The sequence below is a fragment of the Juglans regia genome, chromosome 16 (assembly GCF_001411555.2).
Source record: "Juglans regia cultivar Chandler chromosome 16, Walnut 2.0, whole genome shotgun sequence".
Lineage (NCBI taxonomy): Eukaryota > Viridiplantae > Streptophyta > Magnoliopsida > Fagales > Juglandaceae > Juglans > Juglans regia.
This window is the reverse complement of record NC_049916.1, coordinates 9,239,307-9,261,174: the sequence shown is the minus strand read 5'-3', so window position 1 is coordinate 9,261,174 and position 21,868 is coordinate 9,239,307. Positions and strand designations below refer to the sequence as shown.

Here is a 21,868-nt window from a genome sequence, read left to right as displayed (position 1 = left end):
ATTGATTTTTCCAAACTCATACCAATCGTAGCTCAAACAACACCGTATGGCCAACTTAGTGCATGATTGCTCGTAATACTGTCAATTGTTGGCTTTGCATTAATAAAAATAAAAAATAAAACACGCCTGAACCTCAATGCTTCTACTATAGCTGGGATGAAGTATCTGAAGAGATGTGCTTTAACCCATAATCTTCAAAGGAAATGATGACTTCAAAACCACTTCTTTTAGTCACCATACACCAAGAGAAGCTTAACACCAACGACATATACAACAAAACGATCAACTTTTGAGTCTCATCATCAACTTAGGTATTTTTACATCTGATGAAAGATTAGCCAATAAAAGTAAATATTAAGTAGTTGAGTTAAGTTCTTCCCTTCCTATTCACATGCACACACAACAAGGTCTAAGAGAAATGCAAGCTGCAGATATCATCAAACGTTCCAGAGGCGACAATCGATGCGAGCTTCTCATCACAAATGCAATTCATGACCGAACTGGTGCTCCAAAGAAGACATGTACAGAGCCCTCGTAATACTTGCTTTATTCTTCTTAATGCGGACCAGCTTGTCATAGACACACCATGGAAAGCTGAGAAAATGATCTCGATCCATACCCTCATTGTAGGAACCCCAATAACTTGGATGATACGTGACATGGTACCATGCTGAAGCTTTTGCATACACTTCCTCAGCTCCAGAATCCAACCCACTTCCCTTCTCGTTGAACCAGGCTCTAGCTTCCTTTCTCAAGGACTTGATAGACACATTAATTGCTTCTGCATCTCTTCTCTTAGTGAAAGACTTGGCCATTCTCATAATATTCCCACTGAGAATTTCAGCCTCAGTTTTGATGCCATAATAGTCCATCAAGTTCCCCAACTTGTAATCATAATTGTCTTTGTAGAAGAAAGCATCATCGACAAAATCTTCAAATCCATCAATTTCCATGTCAGGGTCATATGAACGCCTTGCCATTTCTACAGTGAAGGACCTAAAAGAAGCATTATTGGGAGCAATATCTTTCACCTCCCGGTAAAGCTTTCCAATCACATTGTGTGATTCATATGTGGGTTTGTCTGGCTTGTCCATGAAATCTGGATAATCTTTGACCCGAAGCTCACGTGGAATTTCAGCTGGTATGCCAGTCTTTGGAAAATCAACAGCGATTGAAAATAGTTTTGCCAACTCTATGCATGGGCCACTCATTGCTTTTTGGGGCTCTCTATCCGCGAAAGCCGTGTGGGCATTGGCAATAATACCTAAGCTGTCATTGACTATGTAATTGACGAAATACTCCTCGACTTCCTGTACCAGAAGAAATGAACTTCTTTTGCAGTGGAATTTGAGGAAATCACTATCTTTCAGAGTTTTAGTGATGAGGATTAATAGAAAATTGAGCAGAAGCTTAAATTTCAATGAATTCACAGGCAAAAAAAAAAAATTGTAGATGAATATAACTCGTTAATGCAATGGCTTTGAAGGATTTTCATCCAATTCCAACTTGTGTGATGCTGAAATGTTTAAGCTACTACACATTCTTGAAGCTGCGTCATTTGCAATTATCATTCTGTCTGCCAAATCCAACTTTACCATTTATTATACGTTAATATAGAGATTAGTTTATATATGACCACAACCCTGACACGAAGTCCCATTTTAAGTGGCCATTGAAAGCAGCACAAACTAACAAACTTCCACTGGATAGACATCAAAGCGTAAAAGATATCTATTTTTCAGAATAGGAAGACAGAAGATTTAACATAAGAAACTGCTAAACCATAATCTTTTCATGGGCTCATATAAATCTTTTGTTTGCACACTACATTATCAAAACCTAATCATGTCTTGGAAAGTGAGAGAATAGTCAACAAGGAATAAGTTCAATATGCAACATTAATTCACCACTCATCCAAGTATGTCCAGTAGAAAGAATGGATAGAAACACATTCAAAACGAAACCTTAATCTTCTGTCAGAACCAATTTGAATGCGTTCACCAAAAGACCAGTATAATGACCACAAAGAGATCACGATTAATGAAGTGCAACAATGAGATATCTTGATAGGAAAGCAGAATAAGAACCTAAGAGCTTAGCATAAGCGAAAATTTTTATAACTGACAATTTTTTCTGAAAAAAATAACCTTCATAAATTACTTGACAATACAATATATCTAAGAGAGTAATACCTCAATTGTAACATCGTGATCCAACTGCATACTTTTTGCTGGGGAATAATCCATTGGTTCGTTTTGCCGAGGTGGGATAAGTTCAGGATCCCAACAGACAAAGTAGATATCTCCATCCAAATCACTTCCAGAACACTCATTGGGATGTGGTCTTGTATTACATTTAAATTTTATATATTAGTTATCCATGTCTACAGGAAAATTTTCATGAATAATAGACAAGTGCAATCAAATAAAAGCAGCACTGCCAATAATAACATGTTAAAATTTTCAAACAACTAGATTTCAGAACAACAAACTACATTCTATCACATATAATTCAATTGCTGCCTTCATATGAAAAAAATAAAATAAAATATAAAATCCTGATTATTTGTTATGACCATGGTAAGTGTCATTATCTTTCACTGAACCAAATCCATAGGAGCCATATTTCTTGGATATAAATAAACATTGGTTCGGTTAAGCATCAACAAATGATGAGAACTCTTGACAGAAACATAGAGCATGTCTGGTTTCAAGATTTTTGAGAAATTTAGAGAATTTTTGAGAATTCTCAGATGTGTCATTTATTAAGTTTTGAATTTTAAATATGTTTTGTATGGGAGTTTGTGAAAGTAAGAGGTAGAGTTGAAAAGTTGTTTAAATATATTTTTTCTAGGGTAGTTTTTGTTTTGATTTTTGTGTTTGGGCAATGATTGGATGAAAAGTTGAAAGTGTACTTTTCATATTTGAAGATGTTTGGTTTGATTTTGAAATCTTTTTTGATATAATAATAAAAATTATGAATTTTATTAATGAATAAAGAAAAGGTATAGTTCAAGTCATATAATTCAAATTAAGTTCAATTCAAACGAAGGTTCAAATATATAGGAGACTGATAAACATAATTCAAAACCATAGAGTCATAAAAGTATTAGGAGATTAATTTACCTCAATCCTTTCTGAGGAAAAACAACACAATCCACCAAATGGTGCAATGCCGGCACATTTACAGCCCTTAAAACACGCACATCGCCTGGATGCAAGCATGGGTTTTTGGCAACCACCACCTTCCCTGTAACTAAAAAATGCTGATCGGATCCATGGTCACCGAACATGATGGAATCATTGAACGACTGCTTGTGTCTAGTGCTAGAAAATTGTACAAATACCTGACCATATTCTAAGGTTCCAGTTTCATCTAGACATCCCATCATTGCTCTTCCATCTGGAATAAAGATCCTTGTTTTGGTTCGCAACTCCAACAATTTCGATGCCCGGAATGTCTGCAGCATCATAGCAAGAAATGGTTCAGCATCAGGCTTGTAACCACACATGAGCATTTCCTTTAGAATGTTAGTATTCTCTCCTGGGGACATCAAATCAAGAGCCTCTTGTGCCTTCAATGGATCTCTTAGTATAGCATCCAGTTGTTCTATAGCTTGTCTTTGTTTATTCTCAAAAACGTTATCCTTCACACCAAGGGTAGACAACAGAGTGATCAACTGGCGATTCAGAAAACAAGGCTGAAACTTGCTAAATGCCAAGACATCTAGTTTCTTGTGGTTATCTGCTTTATACTTGGACATGCTCTTCCTCAATGATAATTTCATTGGTGAGGTTGGATCAACAGCAACAACACCTTTATACCCACCATATCGAATCTGAAAGGCTGATGGATGGGATCCTTTAAAGCCACATTTCAAAGCCACTTTCTTCGCAAACTCAGCGGATATTTTCCCGATTCCATCAGAGAAAACATAATTGACTCCACCCCATTTTAACTCTACATCAGGTATAATTTCAATTTCACGTGCATGAACCGTAAGCGTTTCTGTGGATGAGCCAAAGGATTGACCCAGTCTGGCAGCATATTTTGCCACGTTTCTAATATGACAAAAATTTCCCATCCAGGCTCTTATATCAGCAGCAGTAAGCCCATGTCTTGAAGCAAACATCCATATAGAATTATCCCGTAACTGACTTGATGAGAATGCAAGAGTCTCAAACTTCTTACCAGCAAAAACTATGCCATTTCTGAGAACAGAAAGAATCCTTTTGTAGATTCCAGTTTTCCTATCTTCATTTGCAGAAGACACCCGAGAAGATAAATCTGTTGAAAACATTTTATCCAAATCCTCATCAACAAATGAGACACGGAGAAAATTATCTATATCATCACGAAAATAGCGCAGCACACGATTTGATACATTAATTTCTGGACCACAGAAGTACACTTTCGAAGGTGTTATCTGAACCCTGCGTACATAACACAACCCAGAGTCTGATATAGCAGGCGACTTTGGAGGATGCCTTGCTTTGAGGTACTTTCTGTACTGCTCATTGAGCCACATCAATGGGTCATAGCAACATTCCTGTATATGAGAGAGTTTGTCCAGTGCATGTTCTATACAGTCAATGTTTATAGTACGTGGATTAACCAAGCGATAAAACCTAACATCAAGTGTTGGTCCAGCAAGACAGCCATTCTGAACCAAGGAGTTAATTTTAAACAAGATTTCATACGGTAAATCAACACCTGGAGAAGGGCCAACAATAGGAACTAGATCCAGATTACAAGAGAAAGTAGAACCACTTTCCAGAATATATCTTCCTTCACTTTCTTTATAATAAGCAAAGTTCTCCCGAAAATCTGGAAGCTGGTGGCCATGAGGAAGCTCCAAACACAATGAAGAAGATTGCCCAATGCAACATGATGGGGTAAAATCCACTCCCCTGACCCATTGGTCATCAGGGATATCCTTGAAAAAATTGAAAAGGGGATTTTCATATAAATTGTCTGAAGGCTGCGAATCTTTCTCATAAATCCGTGGAGCACCAAATAACTAGCAGATAAAAAAAAATACATATTAGGAATGAGCAAGTGTCCTGCAACTGTAACAAAAAAAATTATAGCTTTTTGCAATTGCAGACAGTATATCAAACTTGTTCAACAGAAATTTCAAACATCATTATGAAGGTCCAACCTAATTCCAATTAAGCAGATATTTTCGTTACTAGACTGAAATTATTCTAGTCTATTTGAACCTAGCACAAGATCAGTAAATGCCAAAAAATTTATTATGCATATATGCATCACACTTGGTCAATTAACGATGTCGAGTTGGGAATAAGTACTGTGACTTAGTGCAGAAGATTAAAGAAGGAAGTTCGAATTTCTGAAGATGAAATGATAAAAGATAGCTGAACTAACAGTCATAATGAAAAATAGCCTCATTCCTTCCACTTGAACTGTCTCCAATCACAGGGTAACTTCAGCCAAGGTAATCATTGGCAAGTCCTAAATAGAATCTATTCTCAAATTTATTAATGATGAAGACTGATTTTCTATCTCTACAAGTACTCAATTAAATTTGTACAAATATGTTCCGTATATTCTTGTTTTGAAATTATAATTTTTTCAAGAACTTGGAAATTATAGACTTCTCCAATTTCATTGAAAGGTGATGGAAAAGAGGATTCTGCAGATCTCTTTATCCAATGTGGAGGGGATAAAATATCTCGGGCGCATAATGGGTTGCCAAGCCCCACCCAACCCAAGTGGGGAGTCTCATCAGGAGGGAAGAAAGAGAGAAAGAAAGAGGGGACAAAAGTAGGGGTAGGCAGCGGAGCCCTGCACCCCGCTTCCCCACCCCAACTGGGATGGGGGCCGGGTAGGGCCCAACCCTGCCCCGCACCTCTTTTTTTTTTAATATAAATATTTATTATTTTTACTATATATAAATATAGTAATATGAATTAAGTAGAACTTTTACTTAATATTTTATGTAAGTTGTAGTGTAGTAGGATGACCCTTTTATAGATTGTCTTGACAATACAAGTCTCACACTTAAGTAATGTGGGACTCTTGTATTACACTAGAACTTACACAAAATATGTACTAGCAAATTTCAAAACTACATAATTTTTAAATTATAGTCATATTTACAAATTTAAATTTACAAATTCAATCTCCAAATGTGTTTTTGATCAATTTTGGACTTAGGAATAATTTTTGAGCCCAGTGAAATATAGTCCATTATTGAAGTAGGCGGGGGTGAAAACCCCACCCCCTACCCATGCGGGGCGGGGGGCAAGGAGGGGACTATCCCGCACCGCATGGTGCGGATAGCACCCCTAGACAAAAGGCTGAGGAAAAAAAAAAGGTGTCAGGAGGGGACAAAATGAGAGGTGACATAAAGGAGAGGAAATGTGACGTAAAGAAAGGAAGGGACAAAGGATAAAGGAAAGAGACTAGATGAACTTGTGGCTTCCAAACTTGAACTTCCCCTGGAGCTTCTTCAACCTCACGGCCAGAGCACCAATGATTGGGTCACCATTAGAATATAGAACTTTGATCTCCATTATACAACGAGGATGAGAGACTGTAAAATAATCATATTATAATGGATTCTCCCCCCCAAATGACCCGTGAACGTAGGCATTATGCTGAACCACGAAAATCTGTATGTCTCCCTCTCTTTTACTTTTCCTGCATTTATTTCCTGCTCACTGCAATGGATGTACACATAAACACCGTACAACCACATCGGACCACCTCGGGGGCCCCAAGGCACACCAATTAAGGCCCAAATAGCCATATCGAGCAGGGAATGACTCTTTCTCCCATTCCAGCTTCTTGTGCTATTTTTAGGTATTAACAATTGCTGCTGTCTGTGGGATTGAGTTATTTTCTACACCGAAAGTGGGAGAATGACGATTTTCCAGTGCGCTTAATAATCACCGAACTAGTAGATGAAATTTTCCCAGATAAGTATCTCGGCCTTTCAACTTTTATTTTTATGAAAAACACTACTGCAAAAAATGGGCAAATGAACCCCAAGTAGGAAATCCAAGTTACTCGCTGCTTGAGCTGCAAATGCTCAGTGCACTTTGGGTGCATCGTGCACAGAGGGGGAGGGGGGGAGTACTAGGCGAGCATTGTGCACTTAAATACACTTTGAATGCATTATGCACTTAGAGCAAGGGTGCAGTACACTCAGAATATGCACACGGGCACAGACTAAGTGTGCCATGTGCACCTAAGTCCTCAGCGCACTAGGGAACATGATGATTGTGCATGGCATGAACAACATGCACATTAAGAAGGATGAAAGGTAACATGCACCCAAGGCATCTCTCACCCACCAGTTGTGGGCCTGGCGAGGGTGCCGGCGGCCACCAATCTGGCCAATCGGCAATTTCTGCCGCCGCAACAGTGGCCCCCATCCTTGGAGGTGACATGCCCCACATGTGGGGGCCAAGCACGCAATCGATGCCTACCTCACCGGCTACCCACGGACTGTGAAGTCCTCTAGCAGCCTCCACCACACCACCAACCTCCCTCGCACGTCGGAAGCCACCTCTTGTGCCGCCAGAGATCTATGTCGCCACGGGAGCGACCACCATCCACGGAGGCAGCACACACAGCATGCACCGCGTGCTAAGGATACACGCGGACTATGAAGTCCTCCGACGACCACGCCACACCAGCATTTTCTGTCGTCGGCGTGGTGGTCCTCAACCACGAAGACGCAGGTCCCCGGTCCCTCAACAAAAGACATTCCCCAGCCACATTGTGAGCTTCCCGGCCATGGATCTTTCTCGGCCCTGGGTACCTCGGCCAATACCATCCCAACCTTCGTCAGCCAATGGTTTCTCAGCCCTAGGTTACTCGGCCATGCACGCATCCTGTCCTGACCACTTGCGTCATCCTGACTCAACCAGCACCATCTCGCCCTGCACAAGCATCTCGACCACCGCCAACAACACCCATGCACCTTGGCCATCACTGGTTGCTCGGCCAGCACTCTCTCACGGCCACTAGACTACTTGGAAAAGGAGTAACTCAACCACCCAAGTTGGCTAGGTGCAAATAGGCAGACTGGGCCATGCACGCACGCTACTCAGTCGTATCTTCCCCGGCCACAAGTTGCTCGGCTACGAACTGCACAGCCATATACGTCTTGGACAGCAGTTGCACGGACAGGAAATGATTGGACACAACCTCCTCAGCTTCAGTAGTTCTCCTGCCATAGCTCCACAACAATAGAGCTCAAACAAGAGGTCCCTCAGTATCACTGTAAAAACTACCCGATCATGAAGTTACACGACCAAGAGGGATGCAGCGATGGTCACACATCCCAAGCAACGGTCAACCCAGGTGGTCAAAGCTGCACACGTACGCTGGACAAGCTTAAAAAAAGTAGAAAAAAGAAAATAAAGGAGAAAAGAAGAGCGAGGAAGAAAAGAAACAACAACCAGCAGCGAACAATTTCAGTCAAAGAAAAATTGGCTACAGCAACCAAAACACCCTAGTTTGCCTCTCTAAGTTTATGTGGATTCTATTTTTACTAACATAATTCATTCCTATGGCACGAAACACCGGCTACACAACTCCACTTGGGCACTGCTTGAATGTCCCAATGTCTCCATCAGAATCGATTGCTTGGCATTAACATGCAAGCGGGCACCCCAGACCTCCATCGCCGAAGCATGGCTACTCATTGGCTCCTCTCACGCACACCTCAAAACTTCGTCGCACTCCAACAGGACGATTCATGTGCGCAAATGTAACACCTCGTTCCCATAGGATAGAGATGTTACTAACATTCATAACATAATGCCCAGTAAAGAGATTCATATCCTGAAATACCTCATTTATTAAAAAGTGATAAAATGTTAAAACTGATTTGAACATAATTGTCTCGAAAACTGAACGTAAAGTAAAAGAACATACACTACTCCTATGAATGACGTAAAAGAGATCTAATTCTTGTGTGAATATCACTTATTCCTTCCTAATTCTTTGTACTAAATCTACTCCTGGCCATCCAGCTCTGCATCGTCATAAACTTCATCTGTAAAAATTACACATGAAAGAAAACAAGAAGACAAACAAAAATGAGTCGAATACTCAGTAAATAGCACATCATACCGTAAAACATAATCTGGCCTAGCATGGATTTAGTTTCTAAAGACTTTTAACAAAATACATATAGCATCACGAATTCCCAATCATACACATAATATAACTTTCTGAATAACTTCACATATATACATATATTGTCACATATTCACATAGCACATATATATTCATCATCATGAGCGGAAGCATACATACTCAGGGCAAACATGTAACGTGAATGCATAATAACTTGTTTATCTTGTCTTAAAATGGAGTGAAACACGCTTAAGTCCGTGTTTCACTTAACTGGGTAACATGGAGTGAAACACGCTTGAGTCCATGTTTCACTTAACTGGGTAACATGGAGTGAGACACGCTTAAGTCCATGTTTCACTTAACTGGGTAACATGGAGTGAGACACGCTTGAGTCCGTGTTTCACTTAACTGAATGCATGGAATGAAACACGATTGAGTCCGTGTTTCACTTAATTGAAATACATGGAGTGAGACACGTTTGAGTCCGTGTTTCACTTAACTGAGTAACATGGAGTGAAACACGCTTGAATCCGTGTTTCACTTAACGGAAATACATGGAGTGAGACACGCTTGAGTCCGTGTTTCACTTAACTTGTGGTCAACCATGCTTGAGTCTGTGGCACCGTAACATTTCTTATCTTTCTTAATGCAGTTTATTAGGCTTCATGAACATTTCTATCATGGCATATTCTTGTACATGACATGGCATGATATATTCTTGTACATGGCATAGCATAGTATAGCATAACATGACATAACATAACATATTCTTGTAAATGGCATAGCATAACATAGCATATTCTTGTTCATGGTATAGCATGACATGGCATTTCCTTATACATGGCATAGCATACATGACATAAAATGCTCTGAACGTTATATGACATCCCATGGCATACATGATCTAAGAATACATGAACATGGCATACATGATCTAAGTACTATATGAACATGGCATGCATGATCTATGTATTACATGGACATGGCTTACATAATCTGACTATTCCATTACATGAAATACTTAACTTGAATTACTACATGAACATCTCATGGCTCTCATATGATTTTTTTATAACATTCAATCAATCAATCAACAAATTCATTCATTCAAGCATAATCTCGTATTTCATCAAAGATCGTAAAGGAATCTAACCTTGACTTGCCTCTTAGCGTAGCGTACTTAACCATCATAAGCACATCAAATTTTCATACATAACAATAATATTCATAGTATGTATGCAATTATATGATCATACTATTTATCTCTTAGCGTTGCTTCTTGACTTCCAAGTGATAGCACGTCAGCTATACGAGGTACACGACGTTACTAATCTTCTAGGAAGGTGTCCTAACATCTTTCCTACTTGAGCACATATCATAAACCTTAAATCTACAAAAAAATATCAAGCTATCTACCGAATTCATTGATTAATCTCACTATTTTATGGCTACTAAAACAATAATATCATATCTAGTCCTTTACATATAAAATAGTAGAAAATATCTACATATTATGTATTTTACAAAATACCAACGTAATAATTTTTGCAATCCAGGTTTAATAATATTGTAGGCCAACATTAGAAAACAGTCTTCTGAAATAATATACCAGTTTCTGTAAGATTGCGTCCAGCTTAAAACATGGCCCGTGTAGAAATAGGTCCTCTTCGAGTTTATAAGGTTCCTAGCTGAAAGGCTTTAGGCCCGTGGCCCACTCTAATATCAGTAACGTAAAAGCCCTAAGGGCTGAGAAAGAAACGCTCCTGAGAGGAGCATTGTGCGACGGAAGGCAACTCACCGAGGGAAAAAGAAAACTGCTGCGTGGCGGCTCAGGGTGGTTGGAAGTGACCGGCGGCGCAACTGAGGGAGTCCCGATGGTGGTGCGACACTGAGAGAGAGAGAGAGAGAGAGAGAGAGAGAGAAATGAAAACTTAAAATACTGAGAGGGAGAAAGGTGGCGCGCGACGGCAAGGGCTTACCTGAGGGAGTGGTTGCAACGGAAATAGGTTGGCCGGCATTTTCTGTGGTGGTATGGGAGGTGGTCAGTCGAGATGATTGTTGGTTGCTGGGAGGGATGTTGCGTGGTGCTTGCGGGTGAGTTTCTTTCTCTACGTGAAAGAGTCTCTTCTCTAGGGATTTTTGTGTGTACAATTTAGAGGCCTTATGGGTTTCTTATAGGCGGCGGGAGGGAGGCAACGTGAATCTTTAGGAGATTGTTTATAATTCAAAATTGCCTAAACTGTAGGAACATTTTCCTACGAGGGATCATATTCTAAGAGTATTTTGAATATTTTGAGTTTGAGTTGGTCTTGAACTAGGAACCAAATCTAATACGGAAACCTAATAGATAACCATATGAAGGTTCTGATAGGGTAGGAATCACTAATTTACTCTATCGGTTAGCATTTTTCCTAAAATGCTAATAAAAATATAAAGACAATAAAAATAAAAATAAATAAATAAAATAATAGTTTCCAACCCTAAATTCGAACCCATACGTGACAGCAAATCTCACACTTATGATTGCAAATTATCTACGCTAACCAGTTTGGCTTTTGTAGCACAGTCAAGCACCCCAACTACTTACTTCCCTCACGTCTACGAGGGTCAAAGAGGCGAGTCCAATCTTACAAACTGCTCGACCTCTACTCGGCTTCCCTCACGTCTACGAGGGTCAACGAGGCGAGTTCAATCTTACGAATTGCTCGACCTCTGTCAAGACGAAATGCGGGTCCGGTCCTACAAACTGCCCGACTACTTACCTCCCCCGTGAGGCTAAAGAGGCGAGTCTAATCCCCAGGCTGTTCGGCGCCTCACGGCAGAGTGAGGGTTCAGTGTTACGCACTGCCCAACGTTACTCCCAAGACGGCAACTCCTCCAGCAGACGCTGAGTGTCCGCACTTGTGCCATAACCGCTACCAGCGGGTTACCTTTGGGAATGAGCCTTTGAAGTGAATGTGCCTCCGAGCTCCAAAACCGCCTCACGCGGGTTAGCTACAGGAACGAGTCAACGGGCTTGGCAACCGCCTAAGGTGGACCAAGAGGGTCGACGGGTTCCCTGATCACTTTGCGTGAGTTACTACAAACAAACTCTAACATTGACGACAAAATGGAAACATTAACAACAGTTCACATCTGAAAAATAAAATTCACCAACACCATTGAAAACAAAAATGTCAGATGAATATACACTTTTCGACAATGACTATTGTTCATACAAACGAACTGCCTGACTACTTACCTTCCCTGTGAGCGCCAACAGTACAATCCAATCTTATGTATTGCTCGATGTCCCTCACATCAACAAGGGTCAATGAGGCGAGTCTAGTCTTACTAATTGCTCAACCTCCATCACGGCAACAAAGCAAGTCTAATCTTATGAACTGCTCAAACTCCCTCATGTCTACGAGAGGCGAGTCCAGTCTTACGAACTACTCAACCTTCATCACGACAAATAGGCAAGTTCAGTCTTACTATTTGCCAGACCTCCATCACTCCAAAGAGGCGGGTCCAGTCTTTCGACTGCCCGGCTTATCACCACTTTCATAACAAGTCAACAGGTGGAAAAGGTCAAGGACCGCCAGGCCTCCTAGGCACCTTATGCAGTCGAGTACATTTCCTGCCCAAGCCAAGATTCGCGCTCGCACCTTACACGGTCAAGTACATCTCCTGCTAAAGCCAAGATCCACGCTCGCACCTTACGTGGTCAAGTACATCTCCCACCGAAGCTGAACTTTGGGCTCGCACCTTACGCGGTCGAGTATATCTCCTGCCGAAGCCAAGCTCCACGCTCGCACCTTAAGCGATTGAGCCCACCTCCAGCCGAAGCCAAGCTTCACACTCGCACCTTACGCGATCAAGCCTATCTCCCCCTAGTTTCGCGCTTGGAAATCTTTATCGCTCGACACAAGCAAAAAACTAAGGACCCACTCTCGAAATTTATTTTGCTATAGATTTCAACGGACTACCTCGGTCGCAAATTTTATCTTAAAGATTCTCAAGGCCTTCTTTCGGAGAGAATTGGCCTTAAGAATCGCGGGCAACTAGAGAGGATAAAATATCACAAGCTCATAATGGGTTTCCAAGCCCTACCCAAGGTAGGGGGTCTTATCAGGAGAGAAGAAATAGAGAAGGAATAAGAGGACAAAAGGCTGAGAGAAGAAAAGGTGTCAGGAGGGGACAAAAGGAGAGGTGACATAAGGAAGGGAAGGGACAAAGGATAAAGGGAACAGACCAGATGACTTGGGGCTTTCAGACTTGAACTTTCCCTGGAGCTTCTTCAACCTCACGACCAAAGCACCAACAAAAGGGCCACCATCAGAAGATTGACCTTTGATCTCTATTGTACAACAACGATGAGAGACTGTAAAACAATCATATGAGAGTGGATTCTCCCCCCCCCCCCCCCACCCAACGACCCGTGAACATAGGCGTTATGCCAAACTACTTAAATCTACGTGTCTCCCTCTCTTTTACTTTCCCTACATTTATTTCTTGTTCACTGCCATGGATGTACGCACGGATACCTTACAGCCGCATCGGACCACCACCGAGGACCCCAAAGTGCACCAATCAATGCCCAAATCGCCATAGCGGGCCGGGATCGACTCTTTCTTTCCTTCCGGCCTGCTGTGCTATTTTTAGGCATTAACACAATGAGTAGAGACTCCACTTTCCATTGAGAGAAAATGTATGCCCTCAAGAACTTAAGAGTTATTGCCCCTTACAATGAATTATGAGGGACTCCAAGTATAACCTTGATGAATCCTTTTGGAATATGGGCCCAAATGTGACTTAAGCCTTCCTTGAATCACTACAAATAGTATTAGAACTAATCCAAACTGAATTGTAGAACTTGAACCATGCTACCTATGATGGAATGGCACGACAAGGAGATAGGGAATCTGAGAGAGAGATTAAAATCCCACAAATTATGCATATGAAGGGAACCTGTTAAATGAGGGGAAATGAGAAGTTCCTGCCTATTATAACGAATTCCAAGGGACTTCAATTGCAGGCTCAACTAATCATTTTGGAATATGGGCCCAAATATGGCTTCGTCCTTCCTTGGATCATTAAAGCAACAATTCAGTTAGGTTGCTACGACTCTTTCAAATTTCTTAAAAGTTAGTAAACTGCAACAAAAATCAAAGAAACAGAGGAGCAAGCTCAACATGTAAAACAGGCAATTTTTTAATTCTCCAAAATTGACAAAACAAATTTGAAAAAATAAATGCTACTCCTGTCTTGCTACTTAGGTATCAAGAGAAGATAATCATGTACTTTAAGATTAAACTAAGCTAAAGAAGAAACCTGGATCAGAAGATACTTTGCAGTTTGACCACGTGGGCGATGCAACTCAATCTGCCATATGTTCTCATAGGAAAATTCAAGCTTGTACTCCACAGAATTAAGCGATAGAACAAATTGAAATTTCCGCAACCCAGTCCCAAAATTCACACAAACATTTACTGCTCGCCATAGGATTGAAAACTTTTCATTTGAGATCTGACAGCCAAAATGCAGTATTATGTTTTCCAAGCTATGCAGAAAGGTTCTTGGCTTTGGTACTATATCACGCTCCCTTTCCCATGCCTTCAAATAAGAGCGCCCATACCATAAGCGTACATTAGCCAAGGAGATAATAGACTCAGCATGTCTGTTGCTGGTGAATTGAACAGTTGCATTTGCTCGTTGACCCCCACTTCTGTTTGGTCTAATCTTAATAGCATAAACAGTACCTTCACCTGTATGTCGCTCCAGAAATTCCTGAACTTCTTGTGCAGTCACACTAGAAGGGAATCCAGACAAGTGAATTGTCTTCCCCATCAAGTCCAAGTGAATTCACCAGTATTCTTTTCTGCCACAACAATTCAGTCATTATAAACTTGGGAAAACTAGAAGTCACAAGTTCTACGTGGTAAGTCAACAAAATTTATGCTTTTTTAACAGGAATTTTCAAAAAATTGAATACCCAACTGGATGGAGAATATCTATACTATTAGATATATCATTAACCCAATAAAAATAAAATATAAAAGAACAAGAAGAAGATATTCTATTAACAGCTTGGAGCTGAACCCCACTTCTCAAAATGACAGTCTGTGAAATCTATAGCTAAACGCAAAAGTGAAACTAAGCACCCATACTTGAATACCAAACACAAAAATGAAAAACCACCAAAGGTGGTGGCTCAATGGTCGTTATATTACTCTCGTGTGCTTTGACATGTACCAAGTCCTAGGCTTGAATTCAAAATACGGATTCCTTACATTATCAGTATCAATCACTGATTGATTCATTGAATTTCCTGCCCAACTTGAAGGAGCGCATGCAGCTTCCTACCATCTAAATCCATCATATGCGGTTCACAAGAGATAGAGTGCAACTAGGATCACAATCAGGTGGGGAGGCCACCTCCGATCGGCCCTTTCAACCCTTTTTTGCCCAAAAATTTGAAAAAGAAAATTTACTTTCAATGGCAGACATGGTGTTTCAAGCAGAAAATTTTGGGGAATGATCTGTGCTTTGTCCAAATTAAAACTCGTCCCTTGGGTAGTTTTTTTAGGAACATTATCCGTGCTGTTTCTACTTTGGATCGACTTCTTTCATCACATTTATCTCAACACGTCCTACAGGGTGAAGGGGTCGATCCAAAGTAATAAATACCCCGAGTATTATAAAAAAATTAAAAATTAAAAGCTATGAATCTCAATTGGACAAAGCACAGAGTTATTGAACAAATTTTCCTTAAAAATGCTAATGTATTACTGCATAAGAGAAGTGAATCTTGGTGAAACACAAGAATGTTGACGTAACCATAGGTTTGAACATTCCGAGCTTTGTCATTTTCTAGGCATGCAGCCGTACAAATTCGTCCCGTGGGGGACGGGGGAACCAAACATGGCTCAAATGGTAAGGGCTTTCGTCTCGGTAGTACGCTCCGGTCTAGAGTTTCTTGGCTGCTAGAGAACATCCAAATGGAGAACGTTTGGTTGAATTATCTGAGGTGCAATTGTAAAAAAAATTCTCACTGGACTCTCGAAATTAGTCGGGACTTTTTTCTTGGACATCGGGTGAAAGAAAAAGAAAACAAACAAACATCTTAAACAATGTAGTAGAGTTCTGCTATCAAATTTATATAAGTAAATGGTCTAATCTCTTACGGCTGGGATCGGAAATCCTTTTGCTATGAAAATACAGAGGCGCCCACATACATGAAACAAGTCGAGAAAAATCAGTCACCCACAGAACAAAGCTTGAAACTCGCCATTCATATTTGATTGAAACTAAGCTAAAGACAGTAGATATTTATATAAGTAAATGGTCTAATCTCGTACGGCTGGGATCGGAAATCCTTTTGCTAAGAAAATACAGAGGCGCCCACATACATGAAACAAGTCGAGAAAAATCAGTCACCCACAGAACAAAGCTTGAAACTCGCCATTCATATTTGATTGAAACTAAGCTAAAGACAGTAGATCACTGACTGAGAAACCAAAAGAAAATTTCAGAAGGAAATTATAACAAGAATCTCACCAGAAAATTTTACGAAGAATGTGAGGGACCAGAGAAAGAGTGAGTGTGCGGGAGAGGGTAGTCGTCGCGCCCAAGTCAATACCTACGACTGTTATTAATGCCTCGTTGGCCAAGAAACCGAGGAGACGAGGACGAAGAACAGAGAGAGGAAAATTATTCCATCCATCACGGGCCTACATGTTCCTGCTGACGTGTGAAGCTGACGGTTTCATGGCCTCCGGCACAACTCCGACGTACGTGCAACCGACACGTTTCGATATTAAATCGGTGGGTCTAGCGAAGAGTCGTTATACATTTTGATATTTCGATGTTTTCTTTTCTAGCCCTCTATTTTGACGCCACGTGTTAGATTAAGGTGTGCATGAGCGTTGGAAAACCAAGCTTTATGACCAGTTGGAAAATTTACAGAATATTTTTTTATCATTTATTTTTTTATTTTTTTTATGTTTTTATTAATATTTAATATTCGATTATTATTTTTTATTATATTTTTACTATTATTTATAAAATATTTAAAATCACTTTACCGTCCAAATCCAATCTTAAACAGTAATGACAACAACTATACCCTCTATGCTTTCCTTATCCAAGCCTTCTGCTGAATTTACGAAGAGAAATCTTTTGGTTCTGAATTTGAGATCTAAAAAATGTCTTGAATGATAATTTTTTTTTTATCCAATGATTAAAAAAATATTTTTTAATAATATTGTAAATTTTTAATTTTTTTAAAAAATATTTATGATAATTAAAAATATATATAAAAAAATTACTCTTTTCAAAATAATTTTTGAATCTCGAATTCGGAATCCGTAGCAAGACTTATTTATGAAAGTTCCCGCATGCAGTGAGTATACACTATTCCAGTGTGAGTAACAAAATATCACTGTTTTGTATTTTTTTAGAAATAATATTAGGATTTTTAAAAAATTTTAAATCAAAACTACCAATTATAACTACACTATAAATAGAAATTCATTCGAGACTCTTCTCAATACTGATGAAGTTGCCAAAAAGAAATCATTAATACCAAACAATAAATGTTCTTCGTAAAGTTTTAAATTATGTTATGTAGATGGTATATAGTGTAAAAATTTTAGAATAGAGATATTCAAACTAAAAGTTATATTTACAAATGAGTGTGAAAGACTCATACTTCAAACTGCTGATATGGTATAGTTTGATTGATAAAATTTAATTTTAAAATTTTCTTACTATTCAAGTAATATCATTTTAGCAATAGAAAGTGTGTGCTTATAAGTAGCATTTGTTATAATAATAATAATAAATACTTTTAGAAGATAATTAATACCAAACAAGACATACGTTTTCAAAAGATTTGTATAAGTCTCGTTTATTTATATAGATGAGAAGATATAAAAATTAAAAATTGAATAAAATATTATTAAAATATATTTTTTAATATTATTTTTATTTTAAGATTTGATAAAGTTGAATTATTTATTTTATTTTATATAAAATTTAAAATAATTATAATAATTAGATAAAATGAGATAAAAAAATCTTTATAAAATAATCTATGGATAACGTGTATTTAGAATGCAAACCCATAAATATAGAAGGGTGGGACATTTTGTGGGACTTGAGATTACTTTATTTAAAGAGACTCATAATTAGTATAGGATAATACTACCGCTCCCGTTGGAGGCTCCCGCTCAGCCGTGGAGCTTTAGCATGTATTTTTATATGTTTTTTTAAATTATTTTTTATCTAGATTGTTTTAATACTTTTAAATATTCTTAAAAGATAAAATAAATTTAGAACATCATTAAAAATACTTTCTTAATTATAAAGTAAAAAAAAATCATAAAAAAATACTTTTTTAATTATGAAATAATTATTTTATTTCGTGATTAAGAAAATAATTTTTAATAATATTATGTTTTTTTTTATTTTTTAAAAAATATTTTAAATTATTTAAAAATTTATATAAAAATTTTTTTTTAAAAAAAACACATAATAAAATACATGTTAAAGTTAAAGGCTTAAAGCCCAAAGGAAGCAAGCGGGAGTACTAACATAATTAAATTATATTAATAAATTTCGCGGCAGAGAATCGTACCGAAGACTCTGAAAGAAATGACCCCACAAAAACTTTTTATAATGAAACACATTGTACTCGTCCAGGACCTTTATATGAGAATAGAAAGAGCTTTACTACACAACCTCTACCATACTTCACACTCCACATTTTTTTAAATTTTTAAAATTTTTTTAAATTTTCTTTTGAGTTTATTCTTTTTAAATTATTTCAAATTTTTTATTCATTATTCATATAATAAATATTTAATAAAAGAAAAAATTAATAAAAATTAAAAATAATGTAGAGTGTGGAGGTTGTGTGAATAGTAGGAGGTTGAGTAGATTTTTTGTATCCAGAAATCTTTTATGGCATCTCCTTTGTCCTTTTTAATTTGGAAAAAAAAATAAAAAATAAAAACTTCTTCCCTAAGATTTGGATGCAGCTATCAAGTGGATCCTTTCTTACTTGAAACCTTTCAAACACTTCTTTTTTTTCTTCTTTTCTTTTTTGGTTTTTGGTCTAATAGTGTGTGATCAAGCAACATTTTGATATCGCAGTAAAAATATTTCATCTCATCTTATCATTATAATTTTTTTAAATTTTTACATAAATATAATAAATAATTTAATTTTTTCAAATATTAAAATAATAATAATATTAAAAAATAATATTATAATAATATTTTATTCAACTAATTTAAAATCATATTATCTCATTTTACTATTCAAACGAGTTTTTATCTTCTATGCTTAGTTTTATTTTTTATTCTATTTTACTTCTTTTTTTTTTTTTTTTGGATTGTTTCATACTATTAAAATTGTTTTGTCATAGTTTTTTTTACGAGTGGGTTAAACTTTTCCTTAATAAGTAAGCTTAATATGTGTAATATTTGAACTTAAACGGGGTTAGGTGCAGATTGGATTCAAAACCAGAATCTCTACTTTTATATCATATTAAATCAATTTAATTATTTAAATTATATCTTAACACTATTTCAAACAACACTATTATTTAAAAATTAGAAAAAATAAAAAATATATGAGTCGACAAATTTGGTAGGCACATTTGTAGTCATACTATCATTTTCCTTTCACAAAACCAAAATTCAAGATTTTCCTAAAAATCTTACCCTTACTCACCATGAATGAATACGAAAAGAGATAATAATTTTATTTATCTCATTCCTAATTTATGATCAATGAATTTTTAATAAAGTTAGTCTTAAACCTTAAAGTCTATTGGCCTAGTTTACTTTCACAATTTTTTTCAATTCATCTCATTTAATTATTATAATTTTTTCAAATTCTCATATAAAATAAAATAAACAATTCAATTTTTTCAAATCTCAAAATAAAAATAATATTAAAAAAATATATTCTAACAATATTTTATTCAATTTTTAATTTTAATCTCAATTCATCTTATCTCATCTATAAAAATAAACAAACGAACCAATTCATTCATATGCTCAACTACCCATAGCTAGCTTTCCTCAATCCTCATGATCATCTACTATTCCTTCATCTATCGACCCATCTCTTTAGGCTCTCCATGATTGACCGCATCTCTTTCAATCTCTATCATCTTTTTGTTTCTCTCCAGCAAGTTGAAACCTAAAAGTATTTATCTGTGAGTGTGTGTGTGGGCACACAAACACATGTATGCATACTCTTCTGCCTAACTTTCATTACATTAAGGTTGTGTTTGATTGTTGAATCAGATTCAACCTCATCTTAAATCAATTATGCATGATGAGACTTATTAATTTTTTAACTTCTCATAAAAAAAGTTAAATTCATCTCAACCTAAAAAATTTAAACTTATCTCAATGAGACTCACAAAATATTATTATTCATAACTCAATTCAACTCTATCTCAAGAGCCAAGCGTAGCATAAGTAACCACTTGTCCACAACTCGCTCGTAATCAACAAGCTCATGTAATCTCTCCCTCTCTTCTCATGCACCTATCATATATCTCTCTCACTACACATATCTAAGTACCTCTATGACTCTTTTATCTGTTTAGTATTTGGAAAATGCTAGATAGATAGATGGTCTACCAAGCATTTGCACCATGATTGGGGTATTTTATTTTTGTTTTTTCTTAAACAATAAGAAATGTACTGAATTTGTTTTTTTTTTTATTAAACATTACAAGAAAAAAAAATCAAGAATGCACCAATCAGTGCATTCTATCAATAGACCATCCGTCTCCGTAGAAGCACCCTAGCTTAGTACTTATGCCACGAGTACTGTCTTGGCTCATATAAGCTAGCTATTTCTTTTCCATTTGTCTCCACGACAAGTCCTAGGATCAGCACCACATGAAGAGGTCGATCCACAGTACCATACAATGTTTTGTGACAAATTAGTGCCTTGCTGCATTGAAAACTAGACATATCTCTTAATGGCTAATGTTGTCTAATTTAAAATGACTTATTATTTTTTATCATTGATGTAGTAGGGCAACCGTGCCCCGGTTTGACGATTTATAATGTTTGATTAATGAAAAAATCTATTATCAAGTCAGTGTATAAAACATTAATATATACATCTAATAAAATATTTATATGATATAATTTAATTTAAAAGATATATTTAAAAAAAATATATTTATTATAAGTATTTATATCCTCACTCATGCGTAACCTGCAAGCTAGCTATGTTAACGAGCTGACGTCAATTATGAAATATGTATATAATACTTTTCATATGAATTAATATGGAATGTTAAATTATAAACAAATTTTAAATTTTTTTTTTATAACTGTATGACTTCTCTTTCATTATCACAGAACAAACCAGGCCAATCACGTCGCAGCACTAGCTCGATCTTCTTCTTTACTTGATAATCGGGGCCCCCTAATTGACAACTTTTTATCTTCTCGGTAACGGAGTTCACCCCACCATGCCAAACAATTCTTTAACTTTATTTTACGTTTCTTTGTTTGGGACCCACTACATTTTATTTCTTTTATCTATAAATTACTAGCTTTTCCTTTAACTTGTTAATTGGTGAATGAAAATTTTTAGAATAATTCTTTTCAACAGTTATTATTCATTTAACACTTCACTTTCTATAAAAAAAAAAAAATATCAAACATAGAATGTGAAATGAATAGTATATGATGTATAGCAAATCCCAAACTTTTAATTCATAAAATGTCAA

At 37.1% G+C, this 21,868-nt stretch overlaps 1 protein-coding gene across 2 annotated transcripts; it reads right to left on the bottom strand.

Moving 5' to 3' along the window:
* Positions 1-158: 158 nt before the first annotated feature.
* Positions 159-16,783, bottom strand: LOC109018917 (RNA-dependent RNA polymerase 1). 2 transcript variants are annotated; one of them, XM_019001109.2, is made up of 5 exons: positions 16,657-16,783; positions 14,431-14,977; positions 3,126-5,020; positions 2,193-2,343; positions 159-1,310 (listed from the first exon to the last, which is right to left on the bottom strand). In XM_019001109.2, exons 2-5 carry the CDS (start codon positions 14,944-14,946, stop codon positions 477-479), a joined length of 3,396 nt encoding a protein of 1,131 aa, XP_018856654.1. In that variant the 5' UTR covers positions 14,947-14,977; positions 16,657-16,783; the 3' UTR covers positions 159-476. The 2 variants fall into 2 exon arrangements, with proteins under 2 accessions (XP_018856654.1, XP_018856657.1); XM_019001112.2 differs by having other exon boundaries at positions 14,431-14,972.
* Positions 16,784-21,868: the final 5,085 nt, after the last annotated feature.

Excerpts from the sequence above, each read along its gene's own strand:
- LOC109018917 (XM_019001109.2), bottom strand. The coding sequence starts at position 14,946 with ATGGGGAAGACAATTCACTTGTCTGGATTCCCTTCTAGTGTGACTGCA. Across the intron at positions 5,021-14,430 it reads CAAAGTATCTTCTGATCCAG|TTATTTGGTGCTCCACGGAT; the intron begins GTTTCTTCTTTA and ends TTTATCTGCTAG. Across the intron at positions 2,344-3,125 it reads TTTCCTCAGAAAGGATTGAG|ACCACATCCCAATGAGTGTT; the intron begins GTAAATTAATCT and ends ATGTAATACAAG.